This window comes from Medicago truncatula, chromosome 3 (genome assembly GCF_003473485.1).
Source record: "Medicago truncatula cultivar Jemalong A17 chromosome 3, MtrunA17r5.0-ANR, whole genome shotgun sequence".
Classification (NCBI taxonomy): domain Eukaryota; kingdom Viridiplantae; phylum Streptophyta; class Magnoliopsida; order Fabales; family Fabaceae; genus Medicago; species Medicago truncatula.
The window spans coordinates 37,894,827-37,916,594 of NC_053044.1; the positions used below are offsets into that span (position 1 = coordinate 37,894,827).

The 21,768-nt window shown below is 34.9% G+C and overlaps 4 protein-coding genes and 1 pseudogene across 7 annotated transcripts; 3 read left to right on the forward strand and 2 right to left on the reverse strand.

Moving 5' to 3' along the window:
• Positions 1-455: 455 nt before the first annotated feature.
• Positions 456-2,459, reverse strand: LOC11418025 (cytochrome P450 71AP13). The gene is made up of 2 exons (XM_003601100.4): positions 1,351-2,459; positions 456-1,203 (listed from the first exon to the last, which is right to left on the reverse strand). Exons 1-2 carry the CDS (start codon positions 2,254-2,256, stop codon positions 580-582), a joined length of 1,530 nt encoding a protein of 509 aa, XP_003601148.2. The 5' UTR covers positions 2,257-2,459; the 3' UTR covers positions 456-579.
• Positions 2,460-4,206: 1,747 nt separating this feature from the next.
• Positions 4,207-8,180, forward strand: LOC11417641 (serine/threonine-protein kinase AFC2). Of its 4 annotated transcripts, XM_003601101.4 has the most exons (11): positions 4,207-4,460; positions 5,400-5,580; positions 5,888-6,068; positions 6,163-6,211; positions 6,302-6,416; positions 6,554-6,645; positions 6,890-7,040; positions 7,162-7,226; positions 7,319-7,416; positions 7,528-7,630; positions 7,744-8,162. In XM_003601101.4, exons 1-11 carry the CDS (start codon positions 4,362-4,364, stop codon positions 7,888-7,890), a joined length of 1,281 nt encoding a protein of 426 aa, XP_003601149.1. In that variant the 5' UTR covers positions 4,207-4,361; the 3' UTR covers positions 7,891-8,162. The 4 variants fall into 4 exon arrangements, with proteins under 4 accessions (XP_003601149.1, XP_013460988.1, XP_024635567.1 ...); XM_013605534.3 differs by lacking the exon at positions 5,400-5,580 and having other exon boundaries at positions 4,211-4,460; positions 7,744-8,180; XM_024779799.2 differs by lacking the exons at positions 6,163-6,211; positions 6,302-6,416 and having other exon boundaries at positions 4,218-4,460.
• A 939-nt stretch (positions 8,181-9,119) lies between these two features.
• LOC11418026 (cytochrome P450 71A1-like) lies at positions 9,120-11,398 on the forward strand (annotated as a pseudogene).
• A 550-nt stretch (positions 11,399-11,948) lies between these two features.
• On the forward strand, positions 11,949-13,621 carry LOC11414047 (cytochrome P450 71A1). Its single transcript, XM_003601103.3, has 2 exons — positions 11,949-12,890; positions 12,998-13,621. The coding sequence occupies exons 1-2, from the start codon at positions 11,949-11,951 to the stop codon at positions 13,619-13,621; spliced, it is 1,566 nt and encodes a 521-aa protein (XP_003601151.3).
• Positions 12,385-20,940, reverse strand: LOC11416143 (protein POLLEN DEFECTIVE IN GUIDANCE 1). The gene is made up of 11 exons (XM_024779935.2): positions 20,218-20,940; positions 19,476-19,627; positions 19,104-19,207; positions 18,532-18,620; positions 18,344-18,417; positions 17,016-17,166; positions 16,736-16,903; positions 15,552-15,649; positions 15,314-15,436; positions 14,664-14,732; positions 12,385-14,562 (listed from the first exon to the last, which is right to left on the reverse strand). The coding sequence occupies exons 1-11, from the start codon at positions 20,804-20,806 to the stop codon at positions 14,356-14,358; spliced, it is 1,824 nt and encodes a 607-aa protein (XP_024635703.1). The 5' UTR covers positions 20,807-20,940; the 3' UTR covers positions 12,385-14,355.
• Positions 20,941-21,768: the final 828 nt, after the last annotated feature.

Genomic DNA, 21,768 nt, shown 5'->3' on the forward strand with positions numbered 1-21,768 from the left:
TGAAATTAGGCTGTTTTAGGTTGATGATCGTTTCTGAAAAGGAGAAGACATTTTGTAAGCCTCTAAGCATCAAAGGATGTATGATGGCATTTCAGTTTTGTTATTTTTGCTACCTTTCCATGATTGTAAAATCAAGATGAAGAAAACAAAATGGTTGTCAAATTGCAGATGCTGCTCAATTCCTTGTTCTTCCTCTGTCCCTTACTCGAGCTGATTGTTGTACATCATAAACAATTTTTGGAAACACATAGACTGCAGGTGTTACTTACTTCTAAAAATAGTTTCTGTTAACTAATTTTCAGAGTCCCTTCCAAAATATTTTGATTTTAATTTCTTTTATGAATCCCTCTGGTTTATGGACGTGACATTGTAAACATTTTTTTTTCTTTCTATTTTCCCGAAGCGCTAAAAATAGCTGAGTTGATAAATGAAAGAAGAAAACACCACACAAACCATGGTCATCCAACTTATATGATGTTTTAATCTTTGACGAGAAAATCAAAACTTGATATTAGTTTACACATATGCATCAATAAAAAGCAAATCCAGAATTCACATGATTTTTCTGTTGTATCATGTTCATGAGTCTTCATAGAACGTATACGGCTTCGCAACAACAAGAAGATTTTCTCTCCTGTGCATTGAGATGCCAAAAACTTCAGTGAGATCCAAGTCTTTTGCTGTAATACAAGGAGGAAGCTCCCAATCAAAGCTATAGAGGAGTTGAGCTAGAGCAAGCTCAACAACTGCAATGGCAAATGTAATAGCCGGACAACCTCTTCTGCCTGCTCCAAAAGGTATGAGCTCAAAATCCTGCCCCTTATAATCAATATTACTTTCTAAAAATCTTTCTGGTTTAAATGCAGTCGGATCCTCCCAACTTTCCGGATTCCTACCAATTGCCCAAGCATTGACAAAAATTCTTGTTTTAGCTGGAATTTTGTACCCTTCTAAGATAATATCTTCCATGGATTCTCTAGGGACTAATACTGGTACTGCAGGGTGCAGCCGAAATATCTCTTTAATTACAGCCTTCATGTACTGCAGTTGATGCAAATCACTCTCTGCAACAACTCTTCTTTCTCGCAGGACGCTACGCACTTCCTTTTGTGCTTTTTCCATTACATGAGGATTCATTAGCAGCTCTGTCACTGCCCAATCAAGGGTAATAAATGTTGTATCAGTTCCAGCAGCAAACATATCCTGCAAAAAAAAAAGGGAGAGAAACAAAGAAGTATTGTCAAAATGTCATTAGTCAATTCAGCAAAGTGAATAATATCTCATGCCTTATCCACTTTCAACACACTGAGAGATAAACCACTACATGGTTATTAAGGCTTCATCACTTACCAGGATTATTGCCTTGATATTATCAATGGTAAGAGGCATCTCGCCCGAGTCATTCTCTTGTACCTCAAGTAAAATATCTACAAGGTCCTTATGCTCCTTTATTTTGTTGCAAGCCTTGTGTTCACTCACTATCTGATCAATGAGTTGATCAAATTTTCTTGAAGTGTCTTGGAGTCTTGCTTTCATACCTGTCAAGCTGTGTATGAAATCGAAAGAAGGAAAAAAATCACCAACGCTGAATCCTCCAAGGAGTTCCTGGTACTCATCAAGCATCTTTTGAAAACCATATTTTTTACTCTCTCCTCCTTCTGTAAAGTCCCTTCCAAATGCTACACGGCAAACAACATTATTTGCATAAAGTCCCAATATCTTGGACAAATTGATAGCTCCTGGATAAGACCCTGCAACCCTTTCAACTAAACTAGCAACTTCTTCTTCTCTAACAACACTGTATGAGTTTACCCTTTTGGCACTTAGAAGCTCAAGTATGCAAATTTTTCTCACATGCCTCCAGTAAGCACTGTAAGGAGCGAAAGCGATGTCTGTACAATTGTAAAAGAGGTACTTAGCTGAAAACAGTTGCGGTCGGCTTGCGAGTGCAAGGTCATGTGTTTTCAACACCTCCTTTGCTAGTCTAGCTGATGAAACAACCACTGTTGGGATTTCTCCAAGTTGTAAGAAAATTATGGGTCCATATTTATCTGCAAGGCCTTGTAAACATATATGGGGCATGGTGCCAAGCTGGTGGAGATTGCCAATGAAAGGTATTGTTGGAGGACCAGGAGGTAGATTGGAACTTCTCTTTCTAGAATTGTTTATGAAAAGTTTCATCAATAGAGCTATGAAAATGAATACACAGAGGAAGAATGGTTTGTAGCTTTCCATGAGCCATTGGAACATAGCCATTTGATAGAATGAGGGAGTGTAGTTTGCAAAGTGCTACAAGATGTGGTGCAGCTATGTTAAGATTTAACCTTATCATACTGTATTTTTTTAGGGGAAAAAAACCTTATCATGTTGCATGGTTCCATGCAAAAGTGTGACCACCTGTAGAGGAAACCAGATTCACTACATTAAAAGAAAATATCTCTTCACTGACCTAGATCAGTCGGCTCACACTCACATTATACTTTCTCCGAATCATCTTTGCATAATATACACAATTAATTTGAGATCAGACGATTAAGATTAATTATTGTGTAACACATTTTTTTAAGAAGATTTTTTTTTTTCTTTGTCAAGCAGCCTAATGGCTAGAATTCATCATTTTCAAGATGAATAAGTGGGGTGTCTGGGGTTCGAACCCCAACCCCTGCATATAATAATGCATGTCCCTGCCAACTGAGTCAAGCTCAAAGGGACTTTTTTAAGAAGTTAAACTAGCTTAATTGTGTAACACATTTAATGCGTGGAATTTGAATTCACATTTAATGCGTGGAATTTGAATTTTCATTAAGATAGTTGCAACCGATAATCACCTTATATTTAGTACCACTATCGTTACTGAAAACGTCCATAGAAGTAATTTGCTTTCTAATACCTTATTTGCAATGGAAAAAAACACATTTTTGCAATGAATATTTGTTCACAAGTATTTTATTTGTGTTGTTTTTGTCAACAGAAATTCCTGTGGTTGTGGTATCTATTGACAATTGTTAGTGTAAAAAGTGTTTACTCAGTCAAATAATCACAACCATTGCTACAATTTTAGAAATAAAAAACGATTTATAACGCTCTAAAACGTCTTTATATGAATCAAAATCTGTTTTGTGCAACAAAAAAAAAGTTGTTTAGGTAAAAAGTTTCATCTAGTTTTATAAATTTGAGGTCGGAACATTGACACCCTAGGTAGGGGTTGAATCTATGGCTGATAAGTCTTTTAGCCCCTTAACCTCGATTGAGAGCTATGGTTCCGATACACCAGAAAACTCTACATTTTTTAAAAATGGAGACAAAATTTAGTTTATAAACAACACTTATACTTTTCAATCCAATGAGTTGTCTTTTCTAAAGGATAAAATTGTGAGGGTTCGCACTAGATTCAAATTTGATAATATCTCAAAAATGCAATGTTTTGGACTCATACTGGAAACAATATATATCATGCATATTTGAACGCAGTCATAAATAGAAGTTGAATATGTTTTTCTTCTTTTGAGAGAACCTTTTACATGTTAATGATATATAAAATGGAAAATAATTGTGCTCTTAAGACAAATTAATGATTCAAAAGTGGAAATAATTTGTTGTAATCAATGCATTTAAATTTAATTGTTTACTTTTAATTAATTAAGTGGACAAATTTAAGAGAATGTTTCTACTTTTGAGTTGTTTAACATGTGCCCTTTGGACACAAGTTAACATGACCCATAACCCCAGCCACAAAAAAAAAAAAAAAAGTTTCTTTTGAAAGTTTCTATGTTGTTGTTGTAAAGTTTCTTCAGGAAATTTCAATGTGTTTAATACACAATTTATAAGAAATTTTTTATCCTTAATTTCAAAACAAGTGCCCTGATAGCATTTCCTTGTAAAATTATGGTTAATTATCTTTGGTTGATAATTAATAAATTAAAATATTTTTATTATATTTGTTAACGAATTACATAATTAACTGCATATTTTAATTTTTGTAAACCGTAAATTTTTTTTATCAAAGTTTCATATCAAAATTTTCCGTTAAAATAACATAATTTTTTCACCAATTATGATTTAAAAGCACACGCAATTATTGATCAAAAAGAAGAAAAAAAGTAGCTCACGTAAACCATGGTTAAAGCAAGGACCATCCTTAACCACACCACATAGTTAACACCACAACCAAATCAACCAATCACAAAGCAACCTACCAAGACACGTGTACGGTCAAATCTTCTCGAAACCGCCTCAATCGTTCTTAGAAAATTAGGGTTCACTGTAACCAACGAAACCTTATCATCGTTATTTCCCCTGAAACTCACCGTTTCGTTCATCGTTCTTACAACAAATTCCTCTGATTTTTCTTCCGTACAATCATGGAGATGGAACGCATGGCTGAATTCTCTCGCAATTACATGGATCGCCCACCGAGAAAGAGAGCGCGATTGGGTTGGGACATCCCTGAAACCCCTAAGGTAACCTAATTTTTCATCCTGAAAATTCAGATCTCGTGTTTTTTAAGGTTGTTTTATGTCTATTGTTGTAGATCTGGTGAATTTTTTGTATATTAAGTTTGTTTGGTTCATGTAACGTTAATCCAGCTAGTACTAACAATTCTGTATATTGTTTGATTGAAATTTTCGTTTTTTTTTGTTAACGTTTTTTCTTTTATAATTTATGATTTGACCTAATTATTTTTAATTATATAATTTTTTTTAAAAATAATGATGTCATTTTGAACGAAAAGTTTTGATAATTTATGTCTGTTCTGATGAAATTGTATGTTTATACGTGTATTTTTTGCATTACTTGCTGACTCTGTAGTATTGCACTTTTGATCGAAGGTGTGTCTGGTGTCCAATACATGTGGGTGTCCAGAATGACATTACATGTGATTACATTGAATTATGTCATTTTCTCGAAGTATTATCGGTGTTGACGTGTCTTGTGTTGTATCTGTGTCGGTGCTTCATAGCTCATGGAAGTTTAATTAATGATTTTTTATTTGTAGGTTTAAATATGTGGTTTTGTTTTTAGTCCTTTTAAGAGTTTTTGTTTAGATTTAGTTGCTGCAAATTCAAAAGTTGTTGCATTTAGTCTCTGACGTCATACATGGCATCGTTAATATTGGGCTGGCATGATTATATTGGGTTACATATGACGTCAGAGACTAAAACTAACAACTTGTGACTTTGCAGATCCGAAACTAAACAAAAAAACTTGCATGATTAAAACCAATACTCTAATTGCAGAGACTAAAATTATATTTTAACCTTATTTTTATTTTCATTACCTTGTCATGATGATTTTAAATGGGGACAAGTACTTAAGTTTAAAAATCATGATGGTGGGATGTGACATTGTTTCTGTTAACTTGTGTTTTAAGTGGTACATGTATGGATGGCTGTGTGTAGGCTCAGGTAGGATTGTTTTGTGGACAAGAGGTTGAGAATATTTCAAGCTATGCTCCTTCAGAACATAATATCACTAGTTCTCTGTTTAAGGGAGTTGCTCGAAATGGTTCTCCCCCATGGCGAGATGACGACAAAGATGGCCATTACATGTTTGAGCTTGGAGATAATTTAACTTCTCGCTGTAATTACACTTTACCATCATTAATTAAAAAGTTTACATTCATACTCAACATGTTTAAAATTAAAATAAAGCTGTCATTTAACTGAAAGTTTCAGCTCATAGATTCCTTAAACTTTCAAACACGGACTTAAGTACTTGTTACACCCTAGGTAATCCTGTTTCAGGTTTAGGAAGCATTTAATATATTAATAATATGTACATGTTTCAAGATGTAGAATCATTTTGAACTTTGGATGTTCTAAAATGGATTTTGGAGTTTTTGTTGGCTTGGCTTATATTGTTTATACCCGATTTTATATGATTACAGATAGAGTCCACGGAAAAATGGGTGAAGGAACATTTGGACAGGTTTTGGAGTGCTGGGACAGAGAAAGGAAGGAGATGGTTGCCATTAAAGTTGTTCGTGCGATAAAGAAGTATCGAGAGGCAGCCATGATTGAAATTGAAATGCTGCAGCAACTTGGGAAACATGATAAAGGTGGCAATCGGTAAGTATGTTGAGCTTTAATTGCTATTTATATTCTAAGACAATGCAACATCTTTTATTCCATTGCGTCGGTTAAATGGGTTTATTCCTTGCAGTTGTGTGCAAATACGGAACTGGTTTGACTATCGTAATCATATCTGTATTGTAAGTATTTGATTGATTTGTGTGGATTGATTTCCCCAATATACCTAATTTGGGGGTTAAGACGTGGGTGAATTCAAATGATTGCAACAGGTGTTTGAGAAACTTGGACCAAGCTTATACGATTTTCTTCGGAAAAACAATTATCGTTCATTTCCCATTGATCTTGTTCGCGAGATTGGAAGACAACTATTGGAATGTGTTGCATGTGTGTAGTTTATTCTTGAACAACTTTTTTGGAACAATTATTGTAGCACTTCATCATATGTGTAACATATCTATCTGTTGTTTATTGTCAATGAAAGGTGGTTTTCTAATGGTGTTTTATTTTTCTAAAAATTGCAGTCATGCATGACTTACACATGATCCATACTGATCTGAAGCCTGAAAACATTCTTCTGGTTTCATCAGAGTATCTTAAAATCCCCGACTACAAGGTACTTTTGTTGTGTATGAACCTGTTTTATTTTCTCATAGGTTTAGTTATTTTAGACATAATCATACTAGGTGAGGCGTGTTCAATGCTGATGTTTAGAGAAAACTTTTATTTTTGTTTGATGCATAAGACTTATCGTTTAAATGTTTCTTAGCTATAGCATCTATGATGGGATGCTAGCTTAAATAAAGTTTCCAAGTGAATTCTTGGTATAATATCTGACATTCATTGTTGGTAATCAACAGAGTTCATCCAGAGCACCGTGCTCCTTTTACAAAAGAGTGCCCAAGTCAAGTGCCATAAAAGTTATTGATTTTGGAAGCACTACTTATGAACGAGAAAACCAGAATTACATTGTATCAACACGTCATTATAGGGCACCTGAAGTTATCCTTGGTATGTATGCAAAATGCTGTTTCTTGTAGTTAATGTTACTCATGATTAATGCTGTATCTTTTTAAATCATGGCGCTATTGATACGCCAGCTAAATAGTTGATTTTTGTAATGGTTTTTTAGGACTTGGGTGGAGCTATCCATGCGATGTTTGGAGTGTGGGTTGTATATTAGTCGAATTATGCACTGTAAGTTTGGCTCTGTATACTTCTGAAAATGTCAGTCAGTTTTTTGTTTTGTTAGTATTGTGTTTAAATTGGCTTGTATGCTTCTACTTCAGGGTGAAGCTCTGTTTCAGACTCACGAAAATTTAGAGCATCTTGCCATGATGGAGAGGGTGCTTGGTCTTTTACCACAGCAGTTGTTGAAGAGAGTTGAGTAAGTAATTTACCGTGGCAAATTTCTATGATTGTCACTGGTTACTTCACACGGAGAAGTATCTCCCCCTTCTTTGAAATAACCAGTGTTTCTTTTTCATGTTATGATTAGCCGACATGCTGAGAAGTATGTCCGAAGGGGGAGATTGGACTGGCCAGAGGGTGCAAATTCCAGGGAGAGTATTAAAGCTGTAATGAAGCTTCCTCGACTGCAGGTTTGTTTTCAAGTTTGGTCATGCAAATGTTAATATTCAGTTCTTCAAAACAGTGATGGTAAATAGTTCATGCTGAGCTTCTCTAACTCCTAATTTTTCTATTATAATTGCAGAACCTTATAATGCAGCATGTTGATCATTCTGCTGGAGATCTTATACATCTTTTACAGGGGCTACTTAGATATGACCCATTTGAAAGAGTTACAGCTAGAGATGCTCTGAGACATCCATTCTTTATGAGAGATCACCTTAGGAGATGATTAGCCATTTTTAGAGGCCTATTGTCTAAGTTGAATCTGTCAAAAGTGCAAATGCGTGTAAGGAGAAGGAAAGCTTGTAAATAAATATTTATATTATCAGCTTGTCTGATAAGTGAAGATGATTATACAACAGCACCTTCCCCTCCAAACCTCTATGACCCAATCCTTATTTATTTTAAAATTTAATGAACATGTATTTTTACAAACGACAGCCGAGTGGAATGTATAGAACAAATGTGGAATGTTTTGAATACATTATCCATAGATACTCAGCTGCATGTATTACCCATGGAAGTTTGAAACCGTATGTATTTCATGTAACTTCCACAATTTTAGTTGCTTTTTAATGGTGTTACCAGAACTAAAAATAGGCCATTAACAGTTAAAATTAAGAACAACAAAGGGATTATTCTTGGAGCAAATCAATTAGATGACAATCTCCTTTAAATTTACTAAATTGATTATATACAAAGGGCAATACCATACCTAGTATAAGTATAAATTATCATACATACACGTGACTTTTAAAGAAAGTCGTTAGTTTGAAAGAGTTGGTGTTTTGCAATATTGCTCCATTGACTAATGAGTTCCTACTAATGAATTTTCAACAATGTCGATATATACACGGACATGATCAAAAGACACCACGTATCTACTCACTCTTATAATGAGGTTTCATCTCCAAGTTCAAATCCAATCATATAAGATGAATAAACAAATGTTAAATATGAATATCTCTGAATAGAGAAATCAAATGTCGAGACCAGTCATTTCTCTGATAGCTGCCCTTAACGACCCATGTCTCTAAAGATTTATGTGGTTTATAGACCACATACATCATTAAATGAATGAATCTAAAAAATAAATTTTGCTTATATTTTGAAACGGAGGGAGTAACAATTATACCCTTCAACAAATTTTCCGATATCAATATTTATTTTTGGTGTCATTCAAAAAGATAATAATTTATATTATTATTGTTATACTATTTGTGTCACTGAAATAAATAAACATGATTTATTTGATTTGTTATACTTTGAAAGTTACAAACATCTATATTTATAATTTTAATTAAAATCAAAATTTTATTATAATAAAAAAAGAAAAACCGTTCATAATTTACAAATATTACCGCAATAAAAAGAGCATAAAGACTAGTGTCCGTCCTTACACTAGTATGATATAAGGTTACGACCAAATTTGAAAAAATATGTAATCAAGAAACACACATTTTCTATGAAAAATCAAACGACTCAAGAAAGCATGGCGTTTCTGCAGCCACCAGTTCTAAAGCAAATGTTGTATGAGAAAATTTCAACACAATACTTAACCATTATCTTCTGCTTCACTAGCCTTGTGTTTGTGCTTAAATTGATAAGAAGAAATAAACAAAATTTGCCTCCTTCACCACCAAAGCTACCAATAATTGGCAATCTTCACCAACTTGGCACACTACCACACCAATCCTTCCATGCACTCCAGCCATTGTTGTTTCATCAGTACAAGTGGCCAAAGAAATATTCAAAAACCATGATGTTGTTTTCTCCAACAAACCGCCGAACACGGCTGCAAATATCATTCTCTATGGATGCACAGACGTCGCTTTAGCACCCTATGGAGAAGAGTGGAGACAGAGAAGGAAGATTTGTGTTGTTGAACTTCTGAGCATGAAAAGGATGCAATCTTTTCAGTCCATAAGAGAAGAAGTAGCAGAAATTGTTAATACTTTAAAGGAAGCATGTGCAAGTAAAGAGTCTTCTATAGTGAATCTGAGCGAGATGCTGATTGCAGCCTCAAATAACATAGTTTCAAGGTGTGTTCTTGGACAAAAGTATGATACACCAGTTGGTAGTGGTAGCTTTGGAGAGTTAGGAAGGAAGATGATGAAACAATTAGCAGCTTTCAGTGTTGGAGATTTCTTTCCTTCATTGGGTTGGATTGACATTCTTACAGGCCAAATATCTGAATTTAAGGCCACTTTCTGTGCATTAGATTCTTTCTTTGATCAGGTGATTGCAGATCACAAGAGAATGAAGAAGAGTGAAGATGGCCAATCAGACAAGAAGGACTTTGTGGAGATACTACTTCAAGTTCAAGATGGTGCAAAGTATGATTTTCCACTCACAAATGATAACATCAAAGCAATCCTAATGGTATGCTTCTTCCTCTATTTTTTTCCTTCCTATTTCTTAGCAGATATCACATCACTCTTAAGAATCTAGGTTGAGCATAATTCGGACCTAATTCCACTTCACAAAATCGGTTTGTAAGTTGAGAGTAAATTTCCTAACTTTTACTTATTACCACTATTTAGGCATATCACTATCAAATTTCGCCTGTTGGATTCAATTTATTTGAGCTTGTGTACTAGCATAAAAACTTGTGTGACTGAGTGAGCTTATGAAAACAATCTATGTCATGCGCATAAGTTGTTTTCAGCTTATTTTCATAAACTCTCCATGATAGTTTATGAAAATAGTTCGTACGGAAACAATTTAACTTAATTTTACCACTTGTCATAAAAATAGTTTACGCATAAATGTGATAAGCGTTTATGCGATAAACACTGAAATGAGTGTTTATTCAAACTAGACATAGTCGCGCACGCCCAACTTAAAACAAGAGCATAAAGAATTTCCATTTTCACAATTTCAGGACATGTTTGCTGGAGGAGGTGATACTTCTTCAACACTTCTCGAGTGGACATTTGCTGAGCTCATGAGGCATAAAAACATCATGAAGAAATCCAAGAAGAAATAAGAAAAGTTGTGGGGTATAAATCAAAAGTGGATGAAAATGATCTGAATCAAATGAACTACATGAAGTGTGTAGTCAAAGAATCTATGAGATTACATCCACCTGCACCTCTTTTGATACCTAGAGAAACTTTATCCGATGTGAGAGTAAAAGGGTTTGATATTCCATCCAAAACAAGAGTGTCTGTGAATGCATGGACAATTCAGAGGGATCCTGAATTTTGGAACAAGCCAGACGAGTTCATTCCTGAAAGATTTGAAGAACAGCCAGAAATTGATTTGCAATACATTCCATTTGGTGCTGGGAGAAGAGGATGTCCTGGAATTTCATTTGGACTTGGTTCTACTGAGCTTTTGCTTGCTAATCTTCTCTATATGCAAGATATAGACATGAGTGAGATTCATGGGCTCACTGTTAGCAAGAAAGTACCACTTCATCTTGAACCTACACTACACTCATTCCATGAATGATGTTTCACCTTTATTTTCCTATATTCTTTTAAGAACACTATTGTCTTTTTTCTTTTTTCCTTTTTGGTAGATTGCATAGCTTATATCTGGTATGGTAATTTAGTAAAATAGAAGAGTAAAGTGCAGAAATTATACTTCCTGCTAGCTAGTTTGATAGTGTACTCTATGGAGGTCAATCTCTCCCGTTGTATACGTGCAAAGAAAATCAAATTAAATAATTAAATACTCGATTAGGAATTTTATTTCAAGTCTTGGTCATATTAGTCTTCCCTATTTGAATCGTGCTATGATCTCTTGGTTTTGCCATTGGATTTGTGTTTTGTCCTTGTAGAAAGATATACTCGATAGATACTTTGTTAGAGAGATATTAAAATATTTTATCAAGAAATATTCTTTGTTGAAACTATATTGTCTGACAAAAACAGTGTTTATACATTTAGAAAAACTGTAAAAATGAAACATGTTACCGCGTGTATATGCAGATATTTGAGAAATCTGCCGAAACACCGATTTAAAACTGCACTTCTACATCTTATTCTCCTTTTTCTTGTAGAGTGTATCACATTATTCTGATTTAAAAAGGGCACATACTCCATTGCCAATTCTAATCCTTTTCAAATATGCCGCTCTATTTGGTATTATATGGGTCTGAATCTCATCAGAAGAATTGCGCCACCAACTGCCACCTAAATGCAACACGTATATCCCTTTTTTCTGTAGATTCTTATGGTACGAGGTTAATTTCTCAGTATTTATACACACATGCATAACGAACCAACATCATATACATCAAAGAAAATACATAAACATAAGTATTTTGTATCAATCAACATGTTGGAAGGAAGAATGTTTCAAAATCTACCATATTCATTTCTAAAAAAAGTACCACACGATCTAAATGCCACCCTTTTCACGTTTCTTTCGTTCTTCATCAGCATGTTGCTGGTGTTCAAGTTCAAAGTTAGAAGAAACAAATTAAATCTACCTCCATCCCCACCTAGATTGCCAATAATTGGCAACTACCTTCAACTAGGAACACTCCCTCATCGATCTTTTCAATCCCTCTCACAAAAGTATGGTCCTCTAATCATGTTGCACCTTGGTCAGCTTCCTGTGTTGGTGGTTTCCTCAGTACATATGGCTAAGGAAGTTATGCAAACACATGACACTGTTTTTGCGAGCCGACCATGCATGACATCAACAAAAAACTTACTCTATGGATGTAAGGACATTGCGTTTGCATCTTATGGTGATACATGGAGACAGAAGAGGAAACTGTGTGTGATTGAATTGTTGAGTCAGAAAAGGGTGCAATCAATACAGTTTATTAGAGAAGAGGAAGCTGCATCATTGGTTGATAAGATACGTAAAGCTATGAGTTTGAGTAATGGTTGTTACGGTGTGAACCTTGGCGAGATGTTGCTAGAAACTGCAAACAACATAATCTGTAGGTGTATATTTGGAAGGAAGTATGATGGTGATGGTTGCAGATTTGGAGAACTTGGCAGGAGGATAATGGCTCAAGTTTTAGATCTTAGTATAGGAGATTTGTTTCCTTTGTTGGGTTGGGTTGATGTTCTCACTGGCCAAATTAAAAATTTTAAGGCCACTTTTGAAGAAATGAATGATTTCTTTGATAGTGTAATTGTCGAGCATAAGATGGCTACGAGGGACCCCAACAAGAAAGATTTCCTCGACATTCTCCTTCAACTTCAGGATGATGGTCGTTCAGAGTTAGACCTCACACAGAATGACTTAAAAGCACTGTTAATGGTTTTTCTTCTATCCCTTTCTCATCATAGAAAAATAAATCCAGTGACAATTTATATCCAAATATTTGCAACCGCGATTATGACTATTTTATGTTTCCATAATTTCAGGACATGTTTTTAGCAGGAAGTGACACAACTTCAACTACAGTAGAATGGGCTATGGCAGAGCTTGTAAAAAATCCAGCCATAATGAAGAAAGCACAGGAGGAGGTAAGGAGAATTGTAGGGAATAAATCAAAAATAGAGGATAGTGATGTCAATCAAATGGAGTACATGATATGTGTAATTAAAGAAACTTTGAGGATGCATCCAGCTGCTCCTCTTTTGGCTCCTAGAAAAACAACATCTAGTGTTAAACTCGGTGGGTATGATATTCCTGATAAAACAATGGTATATGTCAACACATGGGCAATCCATAGGGACCCTGAATTTTGGGAAATGCCAGAAGAGTTTCTACCTGAGAGATTTGAAAACAACAAAGTTGATTTCAATGGTCAAAACTTTCAATTTATCCCGTTCGGTTCTGGGAGAAGAAAATGCCCTGGTATGGCGTTTGGGCTTGCTTCCACCGAGTATATGCTTGCTAATCTTTTGTATTGGTTTGATTGGAAGCTAGCTCCAAATGGCGAATCTCTTCAAGACATAGACATGACTGAGAAATTTGGGATCACAGTCAACAAGAAAGTTCCTCTGTGTCTCCAACCAATAGCATACAATAATTTCGAAGAATAATTACACATTTCTTTTTGTACTTGTTTCTTTATAATAAAAAATAGGAGAGAAAATAAAGGCGCTCATCTTTGCTTATTTTGATTTTTGCTTTATGCAAACTTGTAGTGAACAAGTTTTATGCAAATAAATTTCAAAAAAGTGGTTGGTGACTTACACAGTCAAGCAAGCAAGTTGGGCTGTCTCAAGCTTCTTCTCTCTTCTCTGCTTTCTTTCTCCATTAAATCGGATTTTATGCAATTCTGTCTTTCTTGGAACCTGTTGTAAAACACAACTTGCATGGCAAATTTGACTTGGGAGCAACAAGTCTTTAAGGAATAATGGGAAGTAAATTTGTCTTACAAAAACAAAAATATGATGTGGTTTTTTCAAATTTTAATTAGACTGGGAAGGGGAGGCTTGATTACAACCCATGACAATGACAACTATGTAGCCTATAACTTTCTATACTTATTCTGTCAAAAAAAAAAACTTATCATCAACCTATATCTTGCTATCAAAATTGGAAGGAGAAACCATCTTCAGGCTTGCCTTCATGTATATCAACAGACTGATAAAGTTGTTCTCATATGTGCCATTCGCCAATGATAATCCAAGAGTCATGGCATTTCAGATAAGTTTCCATGTTTGTAAGTGTTCTTCAGGCCCATGTTTGTAAGTGTTCTTCGGGCACATGCGTAGGACTCCTTGGGCAGCAAAGCTTACTAACTCAAGAACTCAATATCTGACCTCCTAAACTAATCTGCATGAAGGTGGTGCTTCCTCCTTCGGCAGCGATTGATATACCAAGTGGCATGTTTCTGTAGGCCCATGCCCATGAGAACCTTGAGGCTTGTGAGCATAACATAGGTCATTGCTAAAAAAAGCATAATCCAGAAAATTCTCCATGGAAGAGGATTTTGAGGAAGGTTTGCACCATATACTGGGGTTAGCACTCGAATAACCTAAGAACAAGTAATAAAAGGAAAAAGAATATACAGACATTAAATCAGATGCCAAAAAACCAGAAAAATTAAATGAGCATATGAAACTCATTAATGCTTACCACACACGCGGGAGCAAGGGGGACAAAGGTTAGGTTTTTCTTGACACCTTCGGTTTGCAAATTTAGAGTCTGCATAAAGTGAAACTTCAAGGTTAGGTTCATATTCTTAACACAGTGAAAATTCAAAATACAGTGAAAATTCTAGTCATGATATAAAGACCCAGAATTCTAGTCAAACCAACAGCACCTTTCTCAGGTGTCCACTAAATGCCATATTTTTGTTTTGAGACTACACATGTGGGAACTAAAGCGTAATATTCCAAATAAAAAAAATTGCTACATAGTAACAGAAATTCATTTTTTAACATTATGGAAATAAACTATATGGGCGGGGGATGACTCAAAATAAAGTCAAACACAAAGAGACTTGAATGAATTAAGAAAAAAGGACATTTTATCAAATATAAAAAGCTGGTCAATGAAGATTATTGTGGCAAATAATTCCAAAAGGCATTTGAAATAGATTTGTGGAAGATCTTGGTACATTCAGGTGTGTTGCTCAAAAACCCCAAAAGGTTATCAGCTCAGCTCTAAGTAGCAATTTGAATGAAGATACCACATTTTCCTATCAAGTGGTTCCAGCTGTCTATACCTTTCAAAACAACTAATCATACTGCATTCATAATATCTACATAAATCAAATGAAATACCTGTTTACACAGGTCTTCAAGAAACTCAGAATATGCAATGGGCTTAATGTCATTGAATTTAGCAATGAACGAATGCTTGATAATATCAATAACCATTTCACATACATACACCAAGAGAATATTCTGCACCAAATAAAATATATGTCAGGAGCAAGACTAGGGCAAGAAGAGAAATTGATTCAATGTAACAAACTAAACTTCAATAAATTGTAGGAGCTAAAATATTTCCAAATCTTACAGTAAGAAAGCTTTCAAACCAGGGGCCTTCTGCCTCAAGAATATTCTGAGCCAAAACGAATAAGATAAATGCTGAAATGTGAAACCTCTCAACAGAATCTGCTTGCCACCAAAAGAAATTGGAGAAAATAAAAAAAATGAACAAGTTATTACGAGACAAAATAAAAAACAAAACTTATATTAAATGACAAACACAGAAAAAATATCCTATTAAAACACTTGGTCATTTAGCCCATTTCAACAAAAAAATTGAATTTGTGTGTGTGAATTTAATATTAGAAGCACTTTCACTGAACAAAGAAGTCTACACCATCAGAATGTTTGCAAGTAATCTAAAATGCCATTCATTTCATTTGTCTCTTCCTCGACATAAGGAAGACAAATAAACTCTGCATAAGCATGTTTGGTACGACGGAAAGGCAAACTCAATTTGAATTTTTGGTTATGTGAAAGACAATCCCAATCCTCAAGTGGCTGGGTGTAAATTAATGCTTTTCCTTATTAATCCTCATTATTTATAGTAATTCCATGACTGATGGACATAAAAATTATATAGAATGAAATGCAATAACATTCCCAAGTGTCCATATATTGGAATAAAACTGTCAAATAAAAAGGGCAGCCATGTGCACTAAAGCTCCCACATACGCAAGGTCCGGGAAGGGGTCCCACCATTTTGGTGTATGGTACGCAGCCTTACCCTGTTTTTTACACAAGAGGCTGTTTCCAGGACTTGAACCCGTGACCTTTCAGTCACGTGACAACAACTTTACTGTTGCGCCAAGGCCCCCCTTTATTGGAACAAAACTGTCATTCCATTAAAAGACTTTGCACTCCCTTTCTGATTCTGCAAAAGTATACTTCGTTTCAAACATGAATTATACAATGAAAATAAAAGGAGTCAAACAACTTAAAGCAAAAAAAATTCCTGATACTAAAAGGCACAGGAGCGAAGGTGCCAAAGAAGGCAAAAGCAAAGTCCAGGCACTACTCATTAGACTCAAATAACAGGATTCAAAAGAAAAACACGCAAGTTTGGTGTACAAACATGAAAGTAACTTCACTTCGCCGGTATCAAATAGTAATATGAATGAGGCCGTAACAAATCACAGAAGCTGTTTTCCATGTTTGAAAGTATTAAGCTGAAATCAAAGAACACAAACTATAGTAAGAAAAATAACTTACCAAAGTAAACCAAACTTTGAACATTATCCTTGCTGTATCGTTTAAACACGTTGCTTTTAATCTCAGCAAAATTATTTGACACCAGCAAAGCTAACAATGCATTGTTGTGGGCAACAATACATGTTGATAAAGTGATTGCCTGAGCTAATAAGATAAAAGAATGAACAAGTAAGACTGGTTAAGGAACCAAATCACTGACCCTGGAGTTCTTCTGTTTTTACATAAGAAAATAGTTATCCAAACAACTGGGGAGAAAAATCATCCCAATGGGAAAGGATATTTGAAGCTACCACAGCTAAAGCTTGGTCACAAACAAATCTCCAAAGCCAGAATCTCATATTTTCTGGGGGGCAACTTGCAAGTCCTTCAGCAGAATGAAATGATGTTTGCAACACATCCCCATTAAAACTTTGACATAATTTATCAAATATCTGCAAGCGTTTCAATTATCAGCTACAAGCATACAATATAAGTCTCATTATGGATATTATGGGATATTATGATTGTTGAGACCTATGAAATTAACAGAAAGTGGGTAACCAAAGTAAAATCTCTAGCTGCATAGATTACAATTTCAGTACTTGTGAACTGAACTGTTTAAACACCAAAAGGCCACTGAATACACATATGGATGTTACAGAAAACTACCTCAAGATTATTTATATCATCCATTAATCCCACTCATGGAGTTAAATTACCCTTCGGGTTTGGGTTTGTCTCAAATCCTAAGGCAATACGAATCAGCCTTTTCTTTCTGCCACTAATTCAGGTTTACTACTTTATAGTTTATATGATCAAAACTGACAAGGCTACGGCATAAAATGGGTGGGATGACAAACTAAACAAGCAGGAGATGTATATTGTTACTAATAATGATTTTCGGATACAGCAAATTTTGATCTTATCAAATGTCAGAGTTTCATGATTTATATGTAAATTTAAAATTTGGTTGCATACACTGGCAAAACCCCTTTGTCACTCGAAGATCTTGCTGACATAAACTCAATAACATTAATATACATTGTGGATTTGTGGTTAAATTTTGCAATGTGGAGAACTAATAATCCCATAATTAGGGTTGGGAAGAGGTCAGGCCGGCCTACAGGGGCCTATGGCCTGGCCTGTTTATTAAAAAGGCTAGGCTTAGGCTTTTTAAAAAGCCTATTTAAGTAAATAGGCCAGGCTTAGGCTATCAAAAAAAGCCTATGAAGCCTAATGGGCCGGCCTTTTTATGCATGTTAGGCTTCATAGTGGACTTTTTAAATAGGCTTTAAAACTTTATAGTGAAATAGGCTTTTAAGGCCTTATAGTAGTGATAGACAAGTCTTACACTGAAATAGGCTTTGAGGCTTATTAAGCCTATTTAAAAGTAGATAAAATGGAATGTTTAATGACTTTAATAGTAAGTAGGCCTGTAAATAGGCTTTCAGGCCAGGCCAGACTTTTAAATAGGCCAGGCCAGGCCAAAAAAATAGGCCTGTGAAAGGCCATAGGCCAGGCTCAGGCCTGCATATTTTTTCGTAGGCCAGGCTCGGGCCTATCAAAGCCTGGCCTGGCCTATTCCCAACCCTACCCATAATCAAGATTAACAAATTAATCGATGCTCACCTCTAAAACATTGTAGACCACATATAATTTTATCGTTCCTTGACCACGGATCATATGATATATTAAGCTGATATCTGAGGAAGCAAGTATGAAAGAGGGAATAGAACAGAATTAGTATAACATGGAACCCGGTCAATACTAAAAAGAATGATATAACATATAATCGGAGGAGTAGAGAATCACTGTACCTGTTCTCTGCAAAAGAATAACTCCAAAGCTCATAATAATAAAACAACCCAAATCTGACAATTCCATTGTAGAGAGCCTCTTGAACTGTCTGTCACAAGCATGATTAGGTCATATATATTGTAACACAGAAAACCATGATAGACTATCACAAATTTTAGTAACAGAATACTAACTGGACAGGTTAAGGGAATATACAAATCAAAGCATGAGAACATGTATTAATGAGAGACTTATCAGATAAAAGAGAATCATTAACTAACTCGGTCTGTATATAAATTAATAGCTATTTTTTTTTTTTTGGGAGAGAGTTAACAGCTAAATCTGTATCATATAGATTGAACTAACAGCCTAATTTGTGACGGCATGTTCAAGAAAAACCACTTTGTTACATCGTTGCAAGATTTACCATGATATCTAAAGCACTAGTAAGATTGTACTCGATGAACACATCTTAAATGCAAGTCTAAATTAAAGAAACTGATGCTGTGAGATTCATGTATAACCTAAATCCTCATATTATGCCCAACTAGCATTTTAGTACAAGGAAAGAAAAGTTAAGAAAGGAGAAAACCTTGTCTTTAGAAGCCTCCAAATGGTCATCAAGATCCTCGTTGGCATAATAGTTAATAATGAAAGAAATGAATCGAAGCAGACAAAGAAGCCAACATCTATAAGCTGCAATTGCATTTCAACTTTAAGATACCAAAATACAGAATGTCTTGATAGAAATATGAAAATATAAGTTAGCTATTATGCATTAAGTGGAAGGTTTGCGTTTTACTTCTTTTCCCTTAAACATCTGATTCTGAATTTATTTTGATTATTGTGGAGGAAAAGTACAGGAAACTAAACAAAGAGAAGATGTCCATAGATGATATAACAGGAATATAACCAGAAATGATTTATATTTATTTTTCCTTTTATTTGAGAAAAAGAAATGTACCAATTCACATCTCCATGGCAAGCGGAAGATAGTATCGTAAACTTTCTCTCGTTCAATTTCATTGCCGAGAGTAGTTGTGCTTCGTAAAGAATTTCCGTTGTACATTTCCTCCAAGAAATATGCTACAGGAGACTTATCTACTTTGAACACATCTGACATCAAAACATACCACAAATTTAATTGAGCCAAAATGCACGCACGACATGAGTAAAATTAAATGACAAGATAAGAGAATTGAGCAATAAAAATTGCTTCGCATAAAGAAATCACATAGACAATTTTACTAGTGTTGATTTATAAATGAGCTGCTGGAACATAATCAGAAAACAAGAAAAGGATTTTATCCATATCAAAACCGCCCATTGCATTGCCATTCCAGCCATACTTTCATTTTCGACCAAGCCTGTGTGTAATTTTGTAATACTATCGTTGGATTACCAACTACTAAGCATATGCATTATAAAAACGTATGCAAAGCTAGAATTATAGTAGCTTGTTGGAAGCAGGCATGAACTAGAACACCAAAAGAAAAAACAGACATGCAAACTACGAAGAATTTGGATTCAGTATGAACTTAAACATAATTGAAGTGGCATTGCAAATAACAATCAGTTTAATCACGTACCGAATTATAGGTTGAAATTTCCTAACATAAGATAATTTCCGATTAATAGTTAGTTAGTTACTGACAAGTACTGACAATGTTGCATGCAAAGCAGAGCAAAGAGAATTGAGTACTCACAATTAGGATCTTCTTCCATAATCCGCTTCCAATCCACAGATTCAATGGTTTCCGCTTTCGTAAGAACACTCCTTTCCCTTTCCGACTCGATTTTGGTAGGTTTCTCCATGGGACTCATTTGCTTGACACAATCCTCCTTCTCCTTTCCAATACTATTGTCATCACCAATCAGCGAAGCAACTAAATCCTCAGAACTTCCACCATTGACATTCCTCTGCCTCAATTCACCGAAATTAAACCCTTCCACAGAACAACGAACATTCGTCGGAAACGTAGAACAGACACTCGGTTCACTCAATTCCTCACACACAACGCTTCCTCCTGTACCGGAGTATCTCATCGCATCAAGCTCGAAACCGAAACCGTTACCGTTACATACTATTCCGTTTTGGATCGGCGATTTAGTTTCCCGGTGTGGATCAACGGAATTGGCGACGGGATCGAGAAGCTTCTTTTTTCTTCTATGTTTACGCTTTTTGCGATCGGGATCGGATTTGGAACGGTGGAGGAGAGATTCTTGTTCTTCGAATGATGGAGTGCGGCGGAGAACCTCGAAGGAGAGTTTTGTGTTACCGGTTCTCAACGCCATGGGCAATGGGAAATTGAGAAAGTAGTGAAGAATTGAATTATTATTGGTGATTGCTTCGTCTTATTAGATTGTGTGACGAGAAAGGGAACGAGTCCAGCTATCATTCGCGCTCTCCCATCCTACTGTTTTTTTCCCCGACATCACTTATCACTATCACTGTTATTTATGCATGTAGTACTTTTTTCTTTCTTTCACGGTGAACTATTTTATCATTTTAAAAACAAAACAAAAAATAGAATTTCGCATTAATTAAAATAAAATAAGTTAAGGTTAATAATAAAGTTGAACTAGTATTTGTGATTTTATCACCATGCTAATTTTCTTATTTTCTATAATCCAGGAAAGTAAAATTATAAAAAATTAATATTAATTTCATTTTTATTTGAAGGGTAGTTTTGTCATTTAAGATAAGTCTGGTTTAAAAGTCGAATTATTCTACCCAAAAATCAAATTTGAGTTTTTTTTTTCTTTCTTTCAAACGATTAGTCATATGATGAATCTTATTAACCACTTGAGTTGAGCTCAATCATTTAATCAAATCATTCTTTTTTTTTGGTTGAACACATAAGTGAATAATATGTATGTGTCTTTACTAACATTTTCAAAACCGTGATGCATGTTATGGCCCCTTGAGTTATTGAACCCAACTCACCTATTTTTTATTATTTAAAAATTAAAAATAAAGCACATGTAAATGAGTTACAAAATTGAAACGAAAAAATCGAAGTGTATGGTTGAATAGCTCGATTGATAAGTGTTTTGGAGGGGAGTGAGTATTTTCATTTTTATGTGTTTTGTTAAAAAATTTAAGAAAAAGGAGGGAGGAAGAAGGTAATAATTTTATTACATTGACAAAACTACCCTCCATTTTATATTAAAATCCAAAATCATCCTCATTAAATTTTAAGTTATTCAAGTATGAGAAAAACTAACATATGATAATTAACATGTAACATTTCCTC